This window comes from Pelobates fuscus, chromosome 1, assembly GCF_036172605.1.
Source record: "Pelobates fuscus isolate aPelFus1 chromosome 1, aPelFus1.pri, whole genome shotgun sequence".
NCBI classification, from domain to species: Eukaryota; Metazoa; Chordata; class Amphibia; order Anura; family Pelobatidae; genus Pelobates; species Pelobates fuscus.
The window spans coordinates 463,112,232-463,138,362 of NC_086317.1; the positions used below are offsets into that span (position 1 = coordinate 463,112,232).

Sequence of the window (26,131 nt, forward strand, 5' to 3'; positions counted from 1 at the left end):
GTTTATTATACATTATTCTCCATAGCCAGTAACCTGGGTTTATTATACATTATCCCCCCCATAGCCAGTAACCTGTGTTTATTATACATTATCCTCCCCATAGCCAGTAACCTGTGTTTATTATACATTATCCCCATAGCCAGTAACCTCTGTTTATTATACATTATCCCCCATAGCCAGTAACCTGTGTTTATTATACATTATCCTCCCATAGCCAGTAACCTGAGTGTAATATAGAGATACTGTGTGTAATACAGAGATACTGAGTGTAATACAGGGATACGGTGTGTAATATAGAGATACTGAGTGTAATACAGGGATACTGAGTGTAATACAGGGATACAGTGTGTAATACAGAGATACTGAGTGTAATACATGGATAATGTGTGTAATATAGAGATACTGAGTGTAATACATGGATACTGTGTGTAATATAGAGATACTGAGTGTAATACAGGGATACTGTGTATAATATAGAGATACTGAGTGTAATACAGGGATACTGTGTGTAATACAGGGATACTGAGTGTAATATAGAGATACTGTGTGTAATACAGAGATACTGAGTGTAATACAGGGATACAGTGTGTAATACAGGGATACAGTGTGTAATACAGAGATACTGAATGTAATACAGGGATACTGTGTGTAATATAGAGACACTGAGTGTAATACAGGGATACTGTGTGTAATACAGGGATACTGAGCGTAATATAAAGATAGTGTGTGTAATACATAGATACTGAGTGTAATACAGGGATATTGTGTGTAATATAGAGATACAGTGTGTAATATAGAGATACTGAGTGTAATACAGGGATGCAGTGTGTAATACAGGGATACAGTGTGTAATACAGAGAAACTAAGTGTAATACAGGGATACTGTGTGTAATTTAGAGATGCTGTGTGTAATACAGAGATACTGAGTGTAATACAGGGATATTGTGTGTAATATAGAGATACTGAGTGTAATACAGGGATACAGTGTGTAATACAGAGATACTTAGTGTAATACTGTGTGTAATATAGAGATACTGAGTGTAATACAGGGATACTGTGTGTAATACAGGGATACTGAGTGTAATATAGAGATACTGTGTGTAATACAGATATAATGAGTGTAATACAGGGATACTGAGTGTAATATAGAGATACTGTGTGTAATACAGAGATACTTAGTGTAATACATGGATACTGTGTGTAATACAGGGATACTGTGTGTAATATAGAGATACCGAGTGTAATACAGGGATACAGTGTGTAATACAGGGATACAGTGTGTAATACAGAGATACTGAGTGTAATACAGGGATACTGTGTGTAATATAGAGATACTGTGTGTAATACAGAGATACTGAGTGTAATACAGGGATACTGTGTGTAATACAGGGATACAGTGTGTAATACAGGGAAACAGTGTGTAATACAGGGTAATACAGGGATACTGTGTGTAATATAGAGATACTGAGTGTAATACAGGGATACTGTGTGTAATACAGGGATACTGAGTGTAATATAGAGATACTGTGTGTAATACAGAGATACTGAGTGTAATACAGGGATACAGTGTGTAATACAGGGATACAGTGTGTAATACAGAGATACTGAATGTAATACAGGGATACTGTGTGTAATATAGAGACACTGAGTGTAATACAGGGATACTGTGTGTAATACAGGGATACTGAGCGTAATATAAAGATAGTGTGTGTAATACATAGATACTGAGTGTAATACAGGGATACTGTGTGTAATATAGAGATACAGTGTGTAATATAGAGATACTGAGTGTAATACAGGGATACAGTGTGTAATACAGGGATACAGTGTGTAATACAGAGAAACTAAGTGTAATACAGGGATACTGTGTGTAATTTAGAGATGCTGTGTGTAATACAGAGATACTGAGTGTAATACAGGGATATTGTGTGTAATATAGAGATACTGAGTGTAATACAGGGATACAGTGTGTAATACAGAGATACTTAGTGTAATACTGTGTGTAATATAGAGATACTGAGTGTAATACAGGGATACTGTGTGTAATACAGGGATACTGAGTGTAATATAGAGATACTGTGTGTAATACAGATATAATGAGTGTAATACAGGGATACTGTGTGTAATATAGAGATACTGTGTGTAATACAGAGATACTGAGTGTAATACAGGGATACTGTGTGTAATACAGGGATACTGTGTGTAATATAGAGATACCGAGTGTAATACAGGGATACAGTGTGTAATACAGGGATACAGTGTGTAATACAGAGATACTGAGTGTAATACAGGGATACTGTGTGTAATATAGAGATACTGTGTGTAATACAGAGATACTGAGTGTAATACAGGGATACTGTGTGTAATACAGGGATACAGTGTGTAATACAGGGAAACAGTTTGTAATACAGGGATACTGTGTGTAATACAGAGATACAGTGTGTAATACAGAGATAATGTGTGTAATAGAAGGACTATTGGAGAGGGGCAGTAAATGTAATATAATAGAATTATGGGAGGAAGACATGGAGAGGGGGGCAGTAAATGTAGTATAATAGAATTAAGGGAGGAAGACATGGAGAGGGGGCAGTAAATATAATATAATAGAATTAAGGGAGGAAGACATGGAGAGGGGGGCAGTAAATGTAATATAATAGAATTAATGGAGGAAGACATGGAGAGGGGCATGGCACTAAAAGACTGTGTCCATTCCGGGCAGCAGCCAGCTGACCCGTGTGAGTCAGGCTGGGGCTGCCGGGAGTGGACAAGGGGGAGATATGTGGCGGGACATCGCCACTAAGTGCCATGTCCCCTGAGTATTCCGAGGTTTGTTTTTTTATTTTGTGTCTCCAATATCTACTGTGATGGTTTTCCCCTTGTGTATGTCTTGTTATTACTGCATTGCAGAACATTTAAAAGTTGACAGTTGACAGTTGACAGTTAACTCCTGGAGCCGTGAATAAAAATTGTCAGTTGACTCCCAGGCTATGTGTCGTGTGGTCCTTGGGAATGGGAATTATGCTGTGTGTCCTGCCTTCTGTATGATGAATCCTGAGTACCAGCGGAGAGCCCTTGGATTAACCCCAGCCGCTCCGCTACAAGGCTCCCATTGGCCCACGTAATTCCAGCACCCCTACACACGAACGTTTTGGGGGCATAGGCATGACGTGGGCCAATCACTGGTGTAACAGTAGTGTACATTAAAAAAAAAAAAACTAGAAATTTGACTGTGAAATAATAGCAGTCAGTTTCCTTCACACGTGTGCGTTTCGGGGCCTGCCAGGGCACAGTGTCACACCAGTGCAACTCATATCTGGTGTAACAGTAGTGTACATTTAAAAAAAAAAAATACAGGGGGCTTGTTGTCACCTTTTGGGGACCCTTGGTGTTGTACGTGGCTGGGTGGAGGAAGAGACCTTCAATGACATCAGTGAGGACAAGGAACGGGACATGGCTAGCTTGGTATCCAACCTTGTGCAAATGCGGAGTTTGCGGTTGTGAAAATGGACTGTTTGCGGTTGTTTGCGATGCGTTAAACGGGGAGTTTGGTCTGTCACTGTGAAGCGGGCGTAACCCTTACACTACCTGATCGATACAACATTTTTTTTTTTTAAATTCTTTATTTTTGGTGCATAGGATAAACAGTACAAATAATCTGGCAATGCCCCAACAGCTGTTGCCGAGAGATCGTTTAACATAGATCAGTGTTAGTGAGGCATGTGTAACAATGCACATTTTGGTTTTTTTTTAAGTAGTGTGAACATTAGATTGTTAGTACAGGCTATAAAAGTAAACATCAAGAGTGTATTTCTGTATGCTTAAATAAATTTAACCACCAGGGGGCAGCAGAGCGCTAGGTTTTCCACATGGTCTCGCTTCATATTTGCTCTCTATGGGGAATTACAGAAGGAGATTCAGCTGCAGTTTACACTCGGGATTTTTGTAAAGGTAAGGTGCTGAAACACAGGGTTTGCCATAGTCCACAACCTTATACATACATATACACATGGCACATATAATATATAATTAGCCTCCGCTTGATCCTCCCTGCCTCTGTGCTGGATCGGTCAGTGTCCTTGATGTAGTCAGGTCTCTTGCCAGGGAGGGGTTAATCTCTTGTTGTGCTAGCTGCAGCTTCTGGTGTTTGAGAGAGGGAGCTTGTGACACAGCAGGGTTAGAGTCCCGATTGAGTTCCCTCTGATCCTCCGGTGACCATGGTGAGAGATTGCCTCATGTTATGCAGGTGTGAGCCTTCCTTACTTTCTGAGCGTTTCCTCCTTAGAGTTATTTGGTGTGCAGCAAGAGTGTGTCTGTGCCTGTGGGTCTCCTGTTCTGCCGCTGGTGATTGATGCGGCGGCCATTTTGTTTTTCGCCATGCGGTCCCTATTTGCGCCGTTTGTCACTGAGGCTACATAGGAGATTGCTGCTTCCCCGGTGGGGTCCGGGATAACCCCCCCGGCCCACAGGGGGGGGTGAACGGGGCCCTCGTTAAGTGCATGGGAGGTCCCGCCGGACTAAGCACGGGAGACCGGCCGCATCTCCCGCCAGAGCCTCACGACAGGCCACAATCCCAGCCATCCAGCGATCATCCTTGCCGGCAGGACGGGGGTCAGTATTCACCCCTTAAGTTGTGCTCGGGTCCCCCCTCGCCTTCTTGTAGCAGCTGTTCGGGTATTCAGGAGAGATTAGGGTGTTTTGCGCTGGATATTGGGGATTCTTTGAGGAGCAGAGGTGCCCCACGTCCAGCCAGCTCGGCGGTCAGGCCCCGCCCCCCTCGATACAACATTATACCTGATGTTTTAAAGCACATATTTATCGGGTATATCATAAAGTTATCAGAATGTATCCTCAAGTTGAAAGTTGAAGTTACATCAAAATCTTCTGTTATCATCTTGATTCCATACATCATCTGTGCTTCCTGATAGTGTGTTATCTTTAGATGTGCGTACAGGTATATCTCAAAAAGCAAACCGCGTAAACATAAACTCAAAACATTTGCTATGAAAGATTATCATTTTGTCGTAGCTCCGAGGAACATTGAAAGCTAATGAAATTTAATTGCAGAGTTAAAAACAACAACAAAAATAAGCAATTATAAAAATACAATCTCAGAAGAACTGCAGAGATATTAAAAGAAGACTTAACTCCTTAAGGACACATGACGGAAATATTCTGTCAATATTCCGTCATGATTCCCTCACTTGGAGTATTGTAGGCAGTACTGGAGACCGTATCTCCAGAAGGATATTGATACATATTGAGTTCAGAGAAGGGCTACTAAACTGGTTCATGGATTGCAGGATAAAACTTACCAGGAAAGGTTAAAGGATCTTAACATGTATAGCTTGGAGGAAAGACGAGAGAGGGGGGATATGATAGAAACATTTAAATACATAAAGGGAATCAACACAGTAAAGGAGGAGACTATATTTAAAAGAAGAAAAACTACCACAACAAGAGGACATAGTCTTAAATTAGAGGGACAAAGGTTTAAAAATAATATCAGGAAGTATTACTTTACTGAGAGGGTAGTGGATGCATGGAATAGCCTTCCAGCTGAAGTGGTAGAGGTTAACACAGTAAAGGAGTTTAAGCATGCGTGGGATAGGCATAAGGCTATCCTATACTTAAGATAAAGCCAGGGACTAATGAAAGTATTTAGACAATTGGGCAGACTACACTGTGTGCAGAATTATTAGGCAAATGAGTATTTTGACCACATCATCCTCTTTATGCAAGTTGTCTTACTCCAAGCTGTATAGGCTCGAAAGCCTACTACCAATTAAGCATATTAGGTGATGTGCATCTCTGTAATGAGAAGGGGTGTGGTCTAATGACATCAGCACCCTATATCAGGTGTGCATAATTATTAGGCAACTTCCTTTCCTTTGGCAAAATGGGTCAAAAGAAGGACTTGACAGGCTCAGAAAAGTCAAAAATAGTGTGATATCTTGCAGAGGGATGCAGCACTCTTAAAATTGCAAAGCTTCTGAAGCGTGATCATCGAACAATCAAGCGTTTCATTCAAAATAGTCAACAGGGTCGCAAGAAGCGTGTGGAGAAACCAAGGCGCAAAATAACTGCCCATGAACAGAGAAAAGTCAAGCGTGCAGCTGCCAAGATGCCACTTGCCACCAGTTTGGCCATATTTCAGAGCTGTAACATCACTGGAGTGCCCGAAAGCACAAGGTGTGCAATACTCAGAGACATGGCCAAGGTAAGAAAGGCTGAAAGACGACCACCACTGAACAAGACACACAAGCTGAAACGTCAAGACTGGGCCAAGAAATATCTCAAGACTGATTTTTCTAAGGTTTTATGGACTGATGAAATGAGAGTGAGTCTTGATGGGCCAGATGGATGGATTGGTAAAAGGCAGAGAGCTCCAGTCCGACTCAGACGCCAGCAAGGTGGAGGTGGAGTACTGGTTTGGGCTGGTATCATCAAAGATGAGCTTGTGGGACCTTTTCGGGTTGAGGATGGAGTCAAGCTCAACTCCCAGTTTCTGGAAGACACCTTCTTCAAGCAGTGGTACAGGAAGAAGTCTGCATCCTTCAAGAAAAACATGATTTTCATGCAGGACAATGCTCCATCACACGCGTCCAAGTACTCCACAGCGTGGCTGGCAAGAAAGGGTATAAAAGAAGAAAATCTAATGACATGGCCTCCTTGTTCACCTGATCTGAACCCCATTGAGAACCTGTGGTCCATCATCAAATGTGAGATTTACAAGGAGGGAAAACAGTACACCTCTCTGAACAGTGTCTGGGAGGCTGTGGTTGCTGCTGCACGCAATGTTGATGGTGAACAGATCAAAACACTGACAGAATCCATGGATGGCAGGCTTTTGAGTGTCCTTGCAAAGAAAGGTGGCTATATTGGTCACTGATTTGTTTTTGTTTTGTTTTTGAATGTCAGAAATGTATATTTGTGAATGTTGAGATGTTATATTGGTTTCACTGGTAAAAATAAATAATTGAAATGGGTATATATTTGTTTTTTGTTAAGTTGCCTAATAATTATGCACAGTCATAGTCACCTGCACACACAGATATCCCCCTAAAATAGCTATAACTAAAAACAAACTAAAAACGACTTCCAAAAATATTCAGCTTTGATATTAATGAGTTTTTTGGGTTCATTGAGAACATGGTTGTTGTTCAATAATAAAATTAATCCTCAAAAATACAACTTGCCTAATAATTCTGCACTCCCTGTAGATGGGCCGAATGGTTCCTATCTGCCGTCACATTCTAAGTTTCTATGTTTCTATTTTATCCTATTTTTAAAACATAAAAAAGGAGCTGATGTTATTTTGAGTTACTTTAGGGACTCTGAAGAAGGTCCTGTGTTCTGTAAGTGTGCAAGACAACAAATAAGATAAGCCAACTTCCGAACTGCAGTGTCCATTCAGCTGGTCAACTCTATGATCCATCTTTGGAAGTAGAAAGAAGGTACTCAAGAAAAGAAAGTAAGAAGCGGGGGAAGGTGTAGAGAGGGAGGATCATCTCTATAGAGTGAAGTACGTGTATTTCTTAGTTGGAGACAAGTAATGGTAGATGCCATTATCCCAAAACCAGTGTAAAGGTATTTTCATCTCAGGTCTTGCTAATTACCCTCCGAACTTTGAAACCCAGCAAGTTCCCGAGTACATTGTTTACACATAACACATTATTGCTGGAAGAGTACAGTTTTGCTGCTAATTGTGGTGTCTAAATAAAATGTAAAGCCTCTGTAATGGTAATTCTGGTTTTAGAAAGGAAATAATGCTGGTGACTCATGTCAGCAATTTCCATTCCTAGGTAGGTGATGGTGACATTTCTCAAATTCTCAAAATACCTTTTTATTTAAATTAATTTTGATAAAAGACAAAATATTAGCTTTTTGTGGAATTTTATTAAGTAGACTATATAAATTAACTAATACAAAGTTCCTTCTTTCTAATCCACAGTCAGATTTTAGCGCAGTTCCTCTGAAACATAAAATATATTCTATTAATAACCCAGATCTATCAGCTCAATTTAGCAGTCAAAGTTATAACCATCGATTTTGCTTCATTCTTTTTTAACTTAATTTATTCTGTCCGTGCAGTAATTACACAGTGACAAAATCTTTATGACAGTTCACTCCAAAATAGGTGACTCCGAACCTTACAAATTAATTTCATGTGACTGTGACAAGAGAGTAAATTTACAAATGGAGTGACATGACATTTTTGGAACATTTCACCAATAACATCTTGTCATACTGCTACATTAGAGAGAGAGACACGAGGGGTGCTGAGAGGGGGGCATTGTTAGGTTCCAAAATACCCCAGGGCTTGAGCCCTAAACTGAACTACCTTACGGCACATATATGAATGCATATAAATATAAGTGTAAGTATATATAAATATTGAAATATTTTTATGCATCCACATACTTTTTTAGCTCTAAGCATATCACACTCATTTACTGCACACACATACAGATACACATGCACTCACATACACTCAGAGAGATGCACATAGGCAGCCTGCCAATCATCCCAATTTCAGCGGAACAGTCACAATTTTAGGGTCTTGGACAGTCATCCCGAGTTTGTTCCCTGGTGTCCCGCTTTTGGGGATACCAAAAAACTGTCCCCAAAAAGTGTATCACTAAGGGCACTAGGACCTGCATTGTCTGCCCTCAGTGGACTGGCATATGTGATTGGCAGACAGCCTGGTGTGTATTTTTATAAATGCAAACACAAATATAGTCATAAACACAAATACACAGTGATGTGAAGAAAAAAACAAAACATACAAACACACCCATGAACAGATCCACACAGACACATACATACGAGTTCATTCAAACACACAGACACATTAATGCAAGGACACAAAGACAAATTCACAAAGGTACATGCAGAGACTCTAATGCACATAGGCATTCATAGGTAATAAATGGGTAAACATCTGGAATGCGGCACATTAAGCAGAGCATAGCTAGATAAATGCGCACTTTAAAAAAAAATCTGGAGTGGGATAGATAGGCCGAGGCGGCTCTTAAGCTGCTCACGGTAGGAGTAGTCCTTTGAAAGGGTGTGCTGCTGGAATCAAACTAGTTATTACCTTACTCCCGTGGGAGAGCTGCAGCCAGGAGGAAACAACCTCAAAGGCAGTTAAAGAGTTACCTACAGCCATGAGGAGCAGTGGTATATCCTGGTTTTGTGCTGCCCTAGGCACGACAAAACTCAGGCGCCCCCGTCCCGCCTGCGCTACCCCCACCCATTCCTTCCCCCGCCTTCTAAATACACACACACACATTCACTGACAGATACACATACACTATCTAACAGAAACACACACACTAACAGACACACTCACACTAACAGACATACATACACACACACACACTAACAGACATACATACACACACACTAACAGACACACACACACTAACAGACACACACACTAACAGACATACATACACACTAACAGACATACATACACACACACTAACAGACACACACACACTAACAGACACACACTAACAAACAGACACACACACACTAACAGACACACACACACTAACAGACATACACACATACACTAACAGACATACATACACACACACTAACATACATACATACACACACACTAACAGACACACACACACTAACAGACACACACACACTAACAGACACACACTAACAAACAGACATACACACACTAATAGACACACACACACACTGACAGACATACACACACACACTAACAGGCATACATACACACACAGTAACAGACATACATACACACACACTAACAGACACACACACTAACAGACACACAGACACACACTAACAAACAGACACACACACACTAACAGACATACACACACACTAACAGACATACACACACACTCACTCACATATTTAACACATATTTGTTTTTTAAATGTAACCCCCCACCCCCCCAGCCTCTTTACCTTTGGAAATGCTGGGGGGGAGGTCTCTTCCTACCTGGTGGTCCAGTGGCTGCTGGGCGGGCGGCTGGCGAGGGAGCACTTCCCCTGAGCTGTCTGCTCAGCTCCCTCGCGCGTCACAGAGTGAGTCTGGGAGCCGGAATAGGACATCATATTCCGGCTCCGCCTCCCAACCTCACTCTGCGGCGCGCAAAGGAGCTGAGCAGACAGCTCAGGGGAAGTGCTCCCTCGCCAGCCGCCCACCCGCCAATGCCGCCAGCCCGCCCAGCATGTCAGTTAGCCGCAAGGCTAACAAGGCATTTGCCCTGGGCATTTGAGGGCGGCTTTTTTTTGCCGCCCCCTGGAAAATGCCGCCCAAGGCAAATGCCTTGTTTGCCTCACGGCTAAAACGTCCCTGATGAGGAAGCCGTGGTTTATTAATCTGAATGAAAGGTGCAATGTTCCCTAGAAATGCCCATAACTGGCAGAAGTAAGTTAATTTGGAGAAAAGGAGGGATTCTGGAGGAAAGACATTTTCTATGCATGTTTTCCAGGCCTGGACTCCTTTTCGTCCTTTGGCTCTGCAAATTACTCCTTCTCTTCAATGTTAGCGTATTACTTCCACTGTATGTCATGAGTATGGTTCTGTACTGTACTGTAGAATACTGGAGTATGCAGGACTCCCATCCTATGACTGGAGTATGCAGGACTCCCATCCTATGACTGGAGTATGCAGGACTCCCATCCTATGACTGGAGTATGCAGGACTCCCATCCTATGACTGGAGTATGCAGGACTCCCATCCTATGCCCAGACAGATTCTACACACCTCCCTAGCCCTAGTCCCTTTTGTGGTGTTGTAAAATTGTGTGTTTTTATGTACCTGGAGATAATTGAGTTTGGACAGTTCCTAAATCAATTATCTCTCACAGGTGAGGAGTTTACTGTATGTATGAATTCTGAAGCTTTGCCTGCACTAAACAAATCTACTCCCAGCATTAAGTATCGGCTAATGTGTGGGGGGAATGCTATACTGGCTATAGCTACTACTATACAGCTACACTCTCTGTAGGAGAGCTTTGACTACTTGAGTTGGATCCAGGACCCTGGTCGAGGGTTGAAAGAGACGGTTAGACCCCAGCCAAGCTGCGACGGCTAGGGGCTGAAAGTGCTTATAGTTTCCTGGCGATAGCTAGGAAGCGTGTTTGGCAGAGGTACCCAGTCAGGGTACCAGGCGGACCGTCATTGTACACAGTTACATATGCAGCTCATTCTTAAATGTACTTAACATGCTCATGTCTATTCAATAATTGTTTTATCTTTTTATCCTACATCAGGCATAGGCAACTTTTGGCACCCCAGATGTTTTGGACTACACCTCCCATGATGCTTTGCCAGCATCATGAGTGTAAGAGCATTATGGGGGATGTAGCCACAACATCTTGAGTGCCGAAGGTTGCCTGTCCCTGTCCTACATCCTATGTTGCTAAATCTAGATAAAGCTTTTATATGTTTTATGTTCTCTACAATTAACAATAACATGCAACATACACAACAATGTTCTCTACAAGCTATTAAATGGTGAAAAAAATTGGGAGCCCACTTACTTAAATATTGTGAATGTCAAAAAACTATCAAGCTTTTGCATTCTCAATAAAATCTTGCGGAAATTAATGAAATAACAAACAATAGAAATGTATATTAGGGTGCAATAATTCACCCACATAAGCCATACATCCTGAGACTGAAAAGCTTTTTTATTTTGGAAAATGTGATCAGCAGGAAAACTGATCCAATGCTTTAGCAGTAAACACTCAACAGGCAAGCTTTGTATCATTTGTTTTTGTTTTGTTTTTGCTTTTTTACAGAGTAAGAACATGTGGACACTAAATTAGCTAGGAGTCTGTCTTTAACTATACTACATGCCTGCTGCGTGCTGCACAGATTCATAATGGAAATGGGTGTTAAAAGCAGGAGAGGCTATTCTTTTACACACTAAAAGTCAGAACATAATCATTCGTTGGGTGTAACGATGTTAGCTGTGACTTGTAAGGTCAACGTACCAGTAACAGGCTTAATGGTTCAATTTCAAAATACTTATCGCTTTCGCTTGCACTAGCTAGAGCATTGATCATAGAAAAACAAACTGCCTTAATACCAATAAGGCACACAAAAACATTCCCATCAAAGGTACAATCATCATGAAATATGTTAAATAGTTACATTAAGGGTAAATGGTAGAGTTATGGTAATGGTAAATGGTAAAGTTATGGTAATGGTAAATAGTAGAGTTATGGTAATGGTAAATGGTAGAGGTAAATGGTAGAGTTATGGCAATGGTAAATGGTAGAGGTAAATGGTAGAGTTATGGTAATGGTAAATGGTAGAGTTATGGCAATGGTAAATGGTAGAGGTAAATGGTAGAGTTATGGCAATGGTAAATGGTAGAGTTATGGTAATGGTAAATGGTAGAGGTAAATGGTAGAGTTATGGTAATGGTAAATGGTAGAGTTATGGTAATGGTAAATGGTAGAGGTAAATGGTAGAGTTATGGTAATGGGAAATGGTAGAGGTAAATGGTAGAGTTATGGCAATGGTAAATTGTAGAGTTATAGTAATGGTAAATGGTAGAGTTATGGTAATGGTAAATGGTAGAGGTAAATGGTAGAGTTATGGCAATGGTAAATGGTAGAGTTATGGTAATGGTAAATGGTAGAGGTAAATGGTAGAGTTATGGTAATGGTAAATGGTAGAGTTGTGGTAATGGTAAACAGTAGAGGTAAATGGTAGAGTTATGGTAATGGTAAATGGTAGAGTTATGGGTAATGGTAAAGTTATGGTAGTGGAGAATTGTATTTTTTTTTTAATTGTGTTTACTTATCCCATATATTAAACATATGTTAATACAATAAAATGGGTGCACAATGTGGGGGTGATTAGGGACTGATGCTCAAACACCTAAAAAGTGGTATCCCCTACACCACTTAAAAATACATAGCATACATACATAAAAAGGTGGAGCTCAATGCAGCAAATATTCTGAAAAACAAGATAATGCAGCAAAATAGTGTAACACAGTACATGTAAAATTTTGGTTTAAAAATATATAATGGTGTCACTCACAAGCCTGGAGTCATACCGTCATATGACTCCGGTGGTATATGCCTCTGGACCATTCAAGGTTGTCCAAACCCCTTCTGTGTGAAGTGTTTTCCTCTAAAGTGCTGTAGTTCTTCTTTCCAGTGCTTTGGATTCTTTCTCTCACTTTGTTTGCCGGTTTGAAATAATAGATACACCGGGTCCAGGATAGTGAATCCAATAAAGTGCTTTATTACTTTAAAATCAAAGAGTAAAAAAAAAATAAATGAATCTGTGCCAGGTAAATACCTGGATAGACTAAGTAGTCCAATATCCAATCAAACGCGTTTTGGACATTGGATATTGGACTACTTAGTCTATCCAGGTATTTACCTGGCACAGATTCATTTATTTTTTTTTACTCTTTGATTTTAAAGTAATAAAGCACTTTATTGGATTCACTATCCTGGACCCGGTGTATCTATTATTTCAAACCGGCAAACAAAGTGAGAGAAAGAATCCAAAGCACTGGAAAGAAGAACTACAGCACTTTAGAGGAAAACACTTCACACAGAAGGGGTTTGGACAACCTTGAATGGTCCAGAGGCATATACCACCGGAGTCATATGACGGTATGACTCCAGGCTTGTGAGTGACACCATTATATATTTTTAAACCAAAATTTTACATGTACTGTGTTACACTATTTTGCTGCATTATCTTGTTTTTCAGAATATTTGCTGCATTAAACATATGTGTCTGTGAGGTCTGGAAAATAAAATAAAAAATGGAAATCGGCACTGATTTATTTTATATGTAATGTGTTCTCTGGCGTGCTTGGACTGAACTAGATTGTGATATAATTTTCTAAATCTTTATTATAAATTATAAACAAAAGGAGCTTCACATGAAAAAAGGGTTAGCACAAGCCATAATTGTTTTTAATGTTTTATTCAATAGGTGGTTGACAGTTCCACTTTAAAGTAAAGGTCATGATCAGAAATAGAAGCGAAAAGATCAAAATTTGTATCTTGTATCCTAGACTTGGACAAAATCAAAACAAAGTGCATGAAACGTATTGGAAAGTTAACTCTTCTTTTTCTACAATCAATACTTTGCATAGTAAAACATGACCTTTTGGTAACTGAAACCATTGGTAATATCCATTGGAGGTTCCATTTAAAATAATGGTGTAGAGTCTCACAGAGTAAATTATCACTTAGTTGAAAAAACTTCATGCCCCATTTTTGGGCTGTTTTTTTTTTTTTTAAATCATCAACAAGTTGCTGCCCAGCTGTATCTTTCAACATCCATCTGGCTGAATTGGATGGGATTTGTCCATGACATTTGTAGAGTGAAGGTCACAGAAACCAATAACATGTTAGCATTTTTCAACAGTAGCCATCTCAGTTCATTCATATTTCCCGTTATCATTACTGTTAATGAGAGATAAAGGTGTGATTTAACATTCAGTGTTTCAGTTTATATTATCCTTGCATTGTTGTAGCTCTTGTAAGTAAATATATTGGCTTGGTGGTTAAGGTGTGGGATTTAAATAACAAATAGTTCTTCTCCAATGTTTGTTTCTCTTTGACGCACGATATTCCCATGTTTTAAAGTTCGTTCTTTAAGAGAGACAGAAGGAAAGCATTTATCCATCCCTGCAATCTATATAGTTACCTTTAATCCAGAAACATATCTGTGCGTACTTGAGAGGTGTGATACGCACAGCTACATTGTAATCTTGCTTGTCACCGTCCTTGTCTACCCACTGGTGCCCAGAAAATATTCCAATGATTTTTCTCTCCCATTTTTGTTTCTGTCTCTTCCACATCCTTACATACACACCAGATCCACTAGCCCCAGGTTGAGCATCACATTGTTGGTACAGTAGGTCATAGGTCTCTTCCTTGACATCACAGAACCGATACACGAGATTGCCTGGTCGATCATTATCATAACCAGAGAAATGAATCCTACCACTTGGAAATTGCCGGCTGGTGGGACTGACACCTATCATCATGAACTTTCTTTTGTGAGGTTTCTTAAGTTCCAACAGGGCATAGTCATAATCCATACCTATGTCATTGGCATTACCCTTGATCCAACCTTTTGGCACATGTGTCCTTTTCACTCGAATCCACTGGAATTTCATCTTATCAGGAATTTTAGAATTTGTCTGGTTTAGTGCCTTATCACCATCTTTATGCTTGGGTTTTAAGAAACCCACCCTTAGCTTCTGTGCTCCTTTGACATAACTCTTACCATCGTGGATGCAGTGAGCTGCTGTTAGGACATGTTTTTCTGCTACCAATGTGCCAGTGCAGCCGGTGGATAATTTCACTGATGTGGAAAAAGGATAATTTAACAAAAAGTCCTTCCCATATATGCTAAATCTACTATCATGTCCATAGATCTGTCTTTTGGTGCGTGATTTACCACCACTTTGTGCTGACGAAACACTGCTCCCAAGAACATAAATTCCTACTTCGGTCTCAGTGTGGCTTCCATTAGAGTACAAAGTCTCATAAGACATATATTCTTTGAGCTCTTCCAAAGTAGGCAATGAGTAATGTTTGTGACATTCCGGTCCACAAGGTGAGGCCACATCTAGCCTGGGTTCTGCATTAAACTGAGCTTTGCCCAAACTTAATGTGGATTGTGGAAGAACAACTGGAACTTTGTAACTTGGCCACATTGGTTTCCAGTTGGGACTATGTGGCTCCACCTCGGAGGTTACAAACACAAGAAGACACAATGCAGATAGTCTTGTAGGCAACATCATGGTTTTTAAACTGTAAAGAAAACATAAAAATAAAATAGTTAGTGTATATCTATATTAAAATAAATATATATCAGGGCTTCAAAACTTCAGCTCTGACTTATATTACAAAAAACAAACTGCATTAACAATGAATTCATGAGGTAGATCAATACTTCTTGCTACGCATTATGATGTATGGAAGATGTCTCTCCATGATTTCTCTCCCTTTTTTTACAGATTATGTAAGGGCAAAGTTGAAACGTGATGCTTTGTGAAATCCTTTGTAGTCCTGGTAGTTAAGAGATATGTCACCTTAAGAACTAAGAAGGTTCATGTTTAATGTACGTGCCCTTAGGAAATGTCAACATGTTACAGCACAAGCCATCACCAAATACTTTGGGCTAGTGATTAGGGGATTTAGCCATTCCAGTCCTCGATCCGATACAGAAAGAATGTGGAAATGGACATGTTAGGTATAGAGCATGTTGCACATTTGTACGGTTGTCACAATACATCAAATTAACCAGGGGCGGAAAAATCTTCTCTAGAACTATTCACACTCTCGACACCTAGCAATGGATGTGACAATGTTATAAAGGGACAGATAAGGTAGCTTATAGAACCAGATAGATCGAATGGCTACAGTTTTCTGCAAAAATATTTACAATCCACAAATTACCAGTCACTCCTTGAGACTGGCTAGCTAATCATTTCTGATAGCCAGCTATGTAAAACTGCATCCAATATAATTAAAGAAGAGGCACATTTCTCTTGCACATCCTCCTGATTCTTAATGAGTTAGTAACAGAGAAAGTATGTCCCATATATCCTATGTTCTACAGCTCACATAGTAGCAGATTAGCATCAATTTAGATTTTGTGTTTTATGATACTATAGCAAAAGTTATAAAACCATAGCTGAAGAAATTCAACAATTCCAAAATATCCTACTAGTCTTCCGTAAGTCGCTTGCAACCTTGTATGAAATGTAAAATGTGCAGGTATTGAATTCAGACAGCGGAGGGCAGTATTATATGGCATACATTATGAATACTAACATTAACCATTAGCATTTTATTAGTGCAAGCTAAAGGGAAAATGTTAATCAGAAAAATGTGACCCCTTACGATCTGAGTTCTGCTCTACTTGGAAAATCTCTTGCAGTGAAACATTTTTTCCTACTTTGATTGCTTCTGTGGTCATAGAGCAAATGGAAGGTCACGCAGCAGACACTGCATCTGTTTATTGTGTTCGAGCTTCATAAAATTAATTACGCAGGACCTAAACAGTATAAATAAGTTACGTGATACAGTACGATCTGACTACAGTTTGCGAAAAACAAGAAATGCAATATCATTTTACCATACTTTGTTGCATTGGAACATATTCTAAATTATTCTTTACGGAAATACAAATATATATATATTTGTTAAAAAAAAAGTATTGAAAAAAGTCCTATGTCGGACTGAAACGTTGACAGATTCTATTGCACAATAAAGGAATTATATTCATCTACAGAGACCTGTCAGTGCACTTTTCTTATTATATATTTTGGAAAAAGTTAGCACCCAGGTAAGTACAAGACTGGGAGAGTGAGTGCTGTAACCAATGGAGAGATATATAGTTTTTAATTAAAGCCCATATGCAGATGCAGCTACCTATGTTAAACTAAATATTTAGTATTAGCTATAATCACAAAATGATAATGCATTTAACAGCCAAAATTAAACTTGCTTAAGAGATGCAGATAAAGATGCTGAGATTAGAGATGTCGCGAACATAAAATTTTCCGTTCGCGAATGGTGAACGCGAACTTCCGCAAATGTTCGCGAACGGGCGAACCGGGCGAACCGCCATAGACTTCAATAGGCAGGCGAATTTTAAAACCCACAGGGACTTTTTCTGGCCACAATAGTGATGGAAAGGTTGTTTCAAGGGGACTAACACCTGGACTGTGGCATGCCGGAGGGGGATCCATGGCAAAACTCCCATGGAAAATGACATAGTTGATGCAGAGTCTGGTTTTAATCCATAAAGGGCATAAATCACCTAACATTCCTAAATTGTTTGGAATAACGTGCTTTAAAACATCAGGCATGATGTTGTATCGATCAGGTAGTGTAAGGGCTATGCCCGCTTCACAGTGACAGACCAAACTCCCCGTTTAACGCACCGCAAACGCAAACAGTCCATTTGCACAACCGCAAACTCCCCATTTGCACAAGGTTGGATACCAAGCTAGCCATGTCCCGTTCCTTGTCCTCACTGATGTCATTGAAGGTCTCTTCCTCCACCCAGCCACGTACAACACCAAGGGTCCCCGAAAGGTGACAACAAGCCCCCTGGGACGCCTGCTGTGTTTGGTCTTCCACCTCCTCAAAGCCGCCTTCCTCATCTGACTCCTCTTCTTCAGACTCCTCTCTCTGCGTTGCCTCTCTCTGCATTATTATAAGGTGTGTTAAGTAGTACTATTCCTATCAGTTTAATCCCTGTTACGTCCCCTATCGATTTTAGGAACCGGGAGATGGAAAAAGATGCTTGGTCGGTCCTCCTACTTCAAATTTGGGGCACTTCAAATTTTGGAAGCAAATAACAAGCAGGAAGCCCCAACAAGCTCCACCACAGCCCCAACAAGCTCCACCACAGCTAAGCAAAGCAGTCCCCATTAAAATCCACCAACACAAGAGGCGTCAAAGACGGGACCGGAGGCACAAACAGAAATGCAGAGCCTGCCCCACGTCAAGCACTCGCCTCCACCTTAAGCCACCACAATCCCGCACCGGATGTGAAGCACCACCGGGACAGATCCGACCACCCGACAAAACAAGCTTCCACCACCTCAAGCCGCGAACCTGGCACTCAGCCAGAGATTTGCCTTTGTTGTTCCAGGTATCAGGGACTCCCAGGGTCTTCACCTGGCGCCCAGAAGGGATCGGATGAGCACAAGCAGTAAACAGCAGCCTGCCAAGCATGTCCCACTATAGCCGATCCTCACCATGCCTTTGGTCACATGAACTGCTCTCTGCAGATTAACTAATCATAAAGTAGCAAGCGTTTAAACATGTCATTATTTCACTTCCTAAAGAGTTTTTTGTCGTAGTTCCTTACATGCCTTTACCTTAACCATTCATGTATTATGTTATTTACTAGTCTCATCTCATGGGGCGACTCACACTTGATTTATAACTAGTGGTGGAGCTGCTGATATAAATACACAGTTGATAACATGCAAGCTACACCCTAAACATGACAGCCATCTTTCACAACAATGTACTGCTATATACTCATACCCTCAGTGCAACTAGCCATGATATACGCACGTTCAGCCTAGCATGCTCAAATATAACACACTTCTGTCTAAAAAAAAAAAAAAAAAAAAAAGAATGCAGCTTCCAAATGAATCTAAAATGGATGCTGTCCAGGAGGTGGGAGGGAGGGTCTGCTGCTGATGGGTCTGTTGCTGATTGGCTGGAATGTGTCTGCTGACTGTGAGGTACAGGGTCAAAGTTTACTCAATGATGACGAATAGGGGGCGGACCGAACATCGCATATGTTCGCCATCCGTGGTGAACGCGAACAAGCTATGTTCGCCAGGAACTATTTGCCAGCGAACTGTTCGGGACATCTCTAGTTCTACTGTCTAACCTGGAGGCTCGGGATAAAACCTTGCAAGCTCTAGCAGGGGTTGGTAACCTTTGGCACTCCAGATGTTGTGGACTACATCTCCCATTATGCTTTGCTAGCATTATGGCTGTGTGAGGATTATAGGAGGTGTAGTTCACAACATCTCAAGTGCAAATGGTTGCCTACCACTACCAATGCCTAAGGTTGCGAGTGAGTGGGATCACCTGGCCAGTATTTTTACAACAAGCCACTAAAATAAATATCATGAAACAAATAAAAAAATATATATATATATGGCTAACATTTGTTTGTTTTTTTTCATTTAGAAGAGGTTGCAACACCAAATAGAGCTCATCTTACAGAATCTGTTGTTCCCAGAATTCACAATATGGAGAACTAATCTAAAGCTATTTTGTGTTTTCTTAGGAAAGAATTCCATTTTTTGTCTGTTCAGTAAAATAGTTTCCCCTGGAAATTAACATTACCTAAAATATAAGCTAAACTCCTCATGCCTGTAAAAGGATATAAAATTGTTCCTACAGAGGATTTAAAAGCGAACAAAAAAAAAAAAACAGAACTATGAAACAAAATAAAAGTCTTTGTCCCGGGAGGCATTTAATGGACATGACCTTAAAATGAAATATCTGGGAGAACCTTTTCCCCTCTTCAGTATGACTCATTCTCGGAAGCATTCCTGGGACAATATGAGTACATACACAAAACTGAATGGAAATTCCCATGTCATAGATACAAAATATAAAACAATGAATATTTCAGAGGAAAAGAAAATGTAGAATGCAAAACACATACATCTCGTAACATTTTCCATTCTAAATAACCTCTTTAGCTTTACAAGGTTTTTGTTTTTTTATTGCAATAACTTGTAAATTTGTACTTTTTTAGTCCATTAGCATATTCTAATTAATTTGAATTGACTGTATTATACAGATGATTTCTGATATTTAAGTATGATTTATTTTATTTAACCCATTACACTATTACAATTAATATCAAAAGTCCAGACCGGACACTGACTTACCTTGTCATGATTCCCTGGTTTTGCTCATTCTCACATGACTTACATTATTCACATTTGAACCAATTGACTCAATGCACTTTGAGGGCAAAGATGGATCAACACTGGCAACTTTGTAACACGCATGTTGGCAATTTCAATGTAACATCAGATCATAGGAAATTTAAAGGATCACGAGAGGGTCAGGAACTCAAACATGTACTCCTGACCCTATAGTGCTAAACCCACCATTTAGGTGGCTATCCCCCCCCCCCCCCCCCCCCCCCTTAGCCCCGTCAGAATGGGTTAAAACTCACCTTATTTTCAGCTCTCTGCAGGAAAGCATTGGATTGGCTAAAATCGGCAAGGGAGCGGGGCCAAGCACAGTTTTGACCAATCAACACCATCTCATAGAGATGCATTGAATCAATGCATCTCTATGAGGAAAATTTAGCATCTCCATGCAGAGCGTGGGGACGCTGAACGGCAGGGCTGCCTACTGTGCAGCCCTGAGCCAGGAAGCACCTCCAGTGGCCATCTGAGGAGTGGCCACTTGAAGGTGTCCCTAGGGTCAATGTAAACATTGCTTTTTCTCTGAAAAGACAGAGTTTACATGAAAATCTATGAAAGGAGCTATTATACTCACCAGAACAACTACATTAAGCTGTAGTTGTTCTGGTGACTATAGTGTCCCTTTAAGTTGATTTTGCATAAAATGCCTGGCCTGTGCCTTTTTCACAAGCAAGCAGAGATGTCATAGCATATGTTTTAAGTACCTTGATGTTTATTCTGTATTAATGATGACATAACATATTTAGGAATGATATTTTTTAATGCTGTATTAAAATACCAGTTACCTTACCTATAAATATGGCAAGTCTAACCTTCAATTACAGGGACACTATAGACATCAAAACAACGTTAGCTCAATAATCTGCCATTTAAGCATAAAATATCCCTGCCTTTGACTGACACAGCCTGCATGAAAAAGTTTTCATTTTCAAACATATGTTAACTTGCTTTAGATGTTTTCTTCCCTGCTCTGTAATTTGAATTTCACTCACACACAGGAGGCTCATCCAGGGTCTAGCAGGTTATTAACAGAGCAGGAGATAATCAATTCCAAACAGACTGTGCTATACATGAAGTTATATTAGATATATAAACATTAGATCTCTTTTTACAGGAAGTGTTTAGGAAAACTGTACTGTTCTATGCAGGGAGGTGTGACTAAGGCTATATACACAAAGTGATTTAAGTCTTAAATGGCAGAGATTTGAGCAGTAAGACTACAAGGGCATTATCTGTACACTATAACTGCTTCATTAAGCTAAAGTTATCTTGATGCCTATAGTGTCCCATTACGTTTAACTAGCAGTGGCTGTGCTATTTGATTCTGATGTTAGGCATTCATAGTATATTATTACTAGATATTTCAATGGTTCACACATCCACCGGATATTACCTTTGCTTCTTCCCATCTATCCATTACAACAAGTGCCTTTTACACCAGGGGATTAACCAAAATCGAGACAAGAGCTCCTGCTTATGGCCTCTGGCCATAGGTGTACCAAACCAATCCAGAGTCAATTGCAATCAATGTAAATGCTTAGCTATACTGCCCTCACATGCTCCGAATTAGATATAAAGTGGACCACATGAAAACTTAAGAACCAACAGAATGCAGATCCCGTTTGGTTGTTGTAAAAATTTTCTACCCACCAAGTGTTATAATCCAGTTTGATTAAAATAGATTATGAATTAATGATTAGGTCTCTTTAGACAGATACATATATGAGACTAGTGTTTTGTACCCTGAGACTTTGGTTTTAATACATTTTACAATATGAGATTAATATGATGTAGGAGCGGTTCAGCCTATAGTTCCAGTAAAATGTGCAGCCTTGTTCCCTCAATTTGCATTGGTTCCTGACATTTACCCACCATTGGGTTTAGCACAGAGCATGAATGGTTTACTTTCAACAGTTTATGGATTTCTGAATAATATTTATTACATGTTTGAAAGTGTTCACCTAAAACCCGGCCCCAGTTTGCGTGCGTTGTGTAGGTGCTCCTTTACGGAAAATGACAGAAAGGGTATTGGGTTGGGTTGACCTACGCTTATCTTTACCTTTTCTGGTGATAATTGTCGTCTGACGGCTCATGTCCAGGAAAGTCAGATCAAGGTGAAAAGAGGGAGCATTAGATAAGGACTTACACTCTGACAATAAGAGAAATAAAGTGCAGCTACAAGAAGAGAAGGGTTGGTGTGTGCTGTTACTGTAGCACATGATCAGCAACTAGTGATATCAATGAGGCCTTATGTTACTCTATATGTAGTAGTAATGTAGATACCTTGTGATTGGAGTGTTATATAACAAGGGTGTTTAAAGCAAAACTGACATTAAGGAAGAATCACCCAAAAAACAAAGTAGTATAAAAACCAAAACACATACATGGAGCGTTCACTGTTTAAATATATACAAATCATACATTCACTCACCCCTCTATTTATGGGGTATACAGGTTCGACAATAAGATAAAACAGAAGAAAAACAAATACATTGTGCAATAGAGTAAACACTTGAGGAGAAAACACTGAGTTAATGGGCCCTTGCAACATAAGACGGGGCATACAATAATAATCAGAAACTCAGATTGCAATGACTTTGCGAGATTATTCAATATAAAAATACAGTTCTTATATTTTGTCTGTTGCACACACCCTATATCACCCAAAATTCCTTTTTTTGGATATACTTCATATGCCGTTATTTTGTAGGTGTTTATGTTGCATAAAGCAGTGGTGAACAAATTATAGACTCCAGGCTTTGTTTAGTATTTAATCAATGTGACTACTAAATGTGGAGTCTTTTACAATGTCCACAGAACACACAGACTGCTCCTTCATTTCAGAACTCTCAGCTGTGATTATTCCAAGTCATCTCATCATTGGAGACTTAACAAAAAGGCTCACTATTCTCCAAAGCATTCTAGTTCTTTCACATCTGTCTGGCGGGGATTTACAGCTTGGTTTGCCCTATATTCTTCTTCCCCTTTATGATGTTTTCAATATCTCCGAGTTGGATGTACTTTGAGCTCCACCGTGAGAAAACCACTTGAAAATTAACTTTTACTATTAGTAAATCTTGGTCTAAGAAGTTGCGGGCAGTGGCGGAACTACTGCAGTCGCAGGGGTCGCAGCTGCGATCGGGCCCACCACTCAAGGGGGCCGGCCACCCTGCAGACCCCTGCGACCGCTGTGCCCGCCAGCTAAGTAACGCAGCCCCGCTGCCAGGGCCAAGGAAATTCTCCAGGCAGTGAAATCCCTCCCGAAACATAGAGCTCCCTTAAGTCTCCTAACCACATGATCAAGGCATCTAAATGCTTAACCATTAGAAATCGAACTGCAAATTAACCATGCATTGGTACATAACGCAGAAATGCCTACCAGGTGCATCAGCAACTTGCTGGTGGTGTCACAAAAAAAAACTTGCTGGTGGTGTCCTGCATTGTTTTTGGTCCTGTACAATGAACGTATTCAGTCTTTGATAAAAACGTGTTCAGCACTCACATTTCCTCTTCAACCAGAGATTTTCTCCCGCATCTATTCCACAAGAGGTGGAAGGGGATAGATTAAACCTAATGGCCCCTATTTTAGGGGTGGCAAAATCTTGAGTAGCATAGGGCTGGAAGTCACCTGTAGCGCCTACAGTGTCCAAGGTAAAACTTAAATTACAACGAACAAACCTGTACAAACAGAGGTCGTACAGAATGATGGAAAAATTGTACAGGTTTGAATCCATAGAGAGAGATTGGTGACAATAAAACGGTCAGATTACCTTGGGGAAAGGAGAAGGAGGAGACTGAGAAGCCAGTCTGCATAAAGCACTTAGCAGAGTACATCGCTATTGGATGATCCGTGATGGGGTGCTCCAGGGCAAGGAAGATTAAAAAAATAGAAATTTGGTGTACACATAAATGTTTTGCCTACAGGTGGTCCTCGTTTTGCGACCCTACCTGTTTTACGACGGCTTGCACTTACGATCAGCTCTCTCACGTGGTGGTAGGTGCAAGCCATCATGGGAATTAGAGGGTTTCCTCGGTCTGCTGCATTTGTCTATGTTCAGGGACATTTCCCCAAATGCAACAGAGCAGGGAATCTCTCTAATCTATGTTCAGGGAAATTTGCCCGAACATAGACAAGCGCACCAGAGCAGGGAATCCCTTAACTCCTCAACTCCTCGTAGGAACGGAACCCAGTCGATAAGTGAAGAGTGCCTTTACTCATTTACTTTATTGTATTCACCTTTTTAAATTGCATTTTCCTTGTTGTATTTTAATATGGAATTTTGTATTACTGTATAATTGGCAACTGGTGGCATGATGTGAATGCTTACTGTTGACTAAAAACTAAACAAAAATTTAATTTTTTTTTTTTTCAAAAGTTAGTGTAAAAACAGCTAAAAACATCATCGGTGTTGAGTCCATAAACCAAACCACTGCTTATTATGATGTCTCATTGGTCCATTGTTGGATCTATATTCCCTATAGTCCTTGTCTATGGGCCGGGCTTGGTTGAGAAAAAATTAGAAATTAATATGAGGTAATGCGAAAGAGAGATGGGTGTGGAAATCTACAGAGAGATAATACTGGGAAAAACAATATATATTGAAGGCTTTATTGGTCTCAGCATGTATCATTTATTGCATGATAGACAGCAATGATGATCTCTGGGTCAGAACTTAAAATATGTTCAACGGGTTTCTCCCAACTCATGAACATAAAATTTAAAAAGAAACAAGCAAAAATAGCTCATAAAGCACTCATGCATTCAATAATATACAAACAAATGCGGAATAATTGAATTATATCCCATAGACACGGAAAGGTTGTTCCTTCGAGACCACATAAATTAAATGGATGTTTTTGCAGGTGTTTAGAATGGTTCTGAACAGCCAATAATTTGTATATTTCCGCTGTTTGACTCATAGCTTCCACTGATGTACACATTAAGAGTGAAGTGTTTCAGAATGTGGTATGTTACAGAAGCCTCCCGGGGGAAATGATTCTAAGTCTTTAAATGGGAAGCATCATTTTCTTTACAGATATTTGAAGTGTTCTTTAAAGAAGCGAAAAAATAAAAAATGTTATTTTATCATACGTATCTCAGATTAAAGCAGAGTCATTAGTTTGTAGGTGAAATGTAATAATGGCTATAATAACACTGAGTCTTCTATACTTTTGTTTTATTTTTAAGGTTTAGATTTCTTTTTAAATCTATTTCACCACACAAGAAAAAAAAACAACCATATGCTCCTATTTCTATGGACTCTCTTTGCACTCCTGAAAGCCATCCTGAATAGCGCCACCAAGGGGAAGTGATATGACATCACATCATCCTGAGACGAGCCTGAGTACAGCAGTTGGCAATGCAAGGGGGTGGAGAAAGCTGTCTCTGCTACCACAGTGCTGAGAGACAGCTTGCTTCTCCACCAAGATCTATGGACAAATATGATGATTTCCCATCTCTTCTCCTTCTCTACCAATATATATATACATATATACACACAGTATACACATGCACATATACGTACACACACTCACAATGTATGCCTGCATGTGTGTTTTCCTCTGTACTTACAATTCTAAATGCTAGTGATGTTTGTTAAGCCTGATATTGGACACCTGTAACATGGCCTGTAGGACAAGTTAGCTGCAA

At 40.0% G+C, this 26,131-nt stretch overlaps 1 protein-coding gene across 1 annotated transcript in view; it reads right to left on the reverse strand.

Annotated features, from left to right (window-relative positions):
* Positions 1-13,945: 13,945 nt before the first annotated feature.
* PRSS23 (serine protease 23) overlaps positions 13,946-26,131 on the reverse strand; it is a 28,147-nt gene continuing 15,961 nt past the window's right edge. The window contains exon 2 of the mRNA XM_063444954.1: positions 13,946-15,802. Within this exon, the coding sequence (XP_063301024.1) occupies positions 14,659-15,792 (1,134 nt within the window). The 5' untranslated portion in view covers positions 15,793-15,802 and the 3' untranslated portion in view covers positions 13,946-14,658. The remainder of the gene's footprint in view (positions 15,803-26,131) is intronic.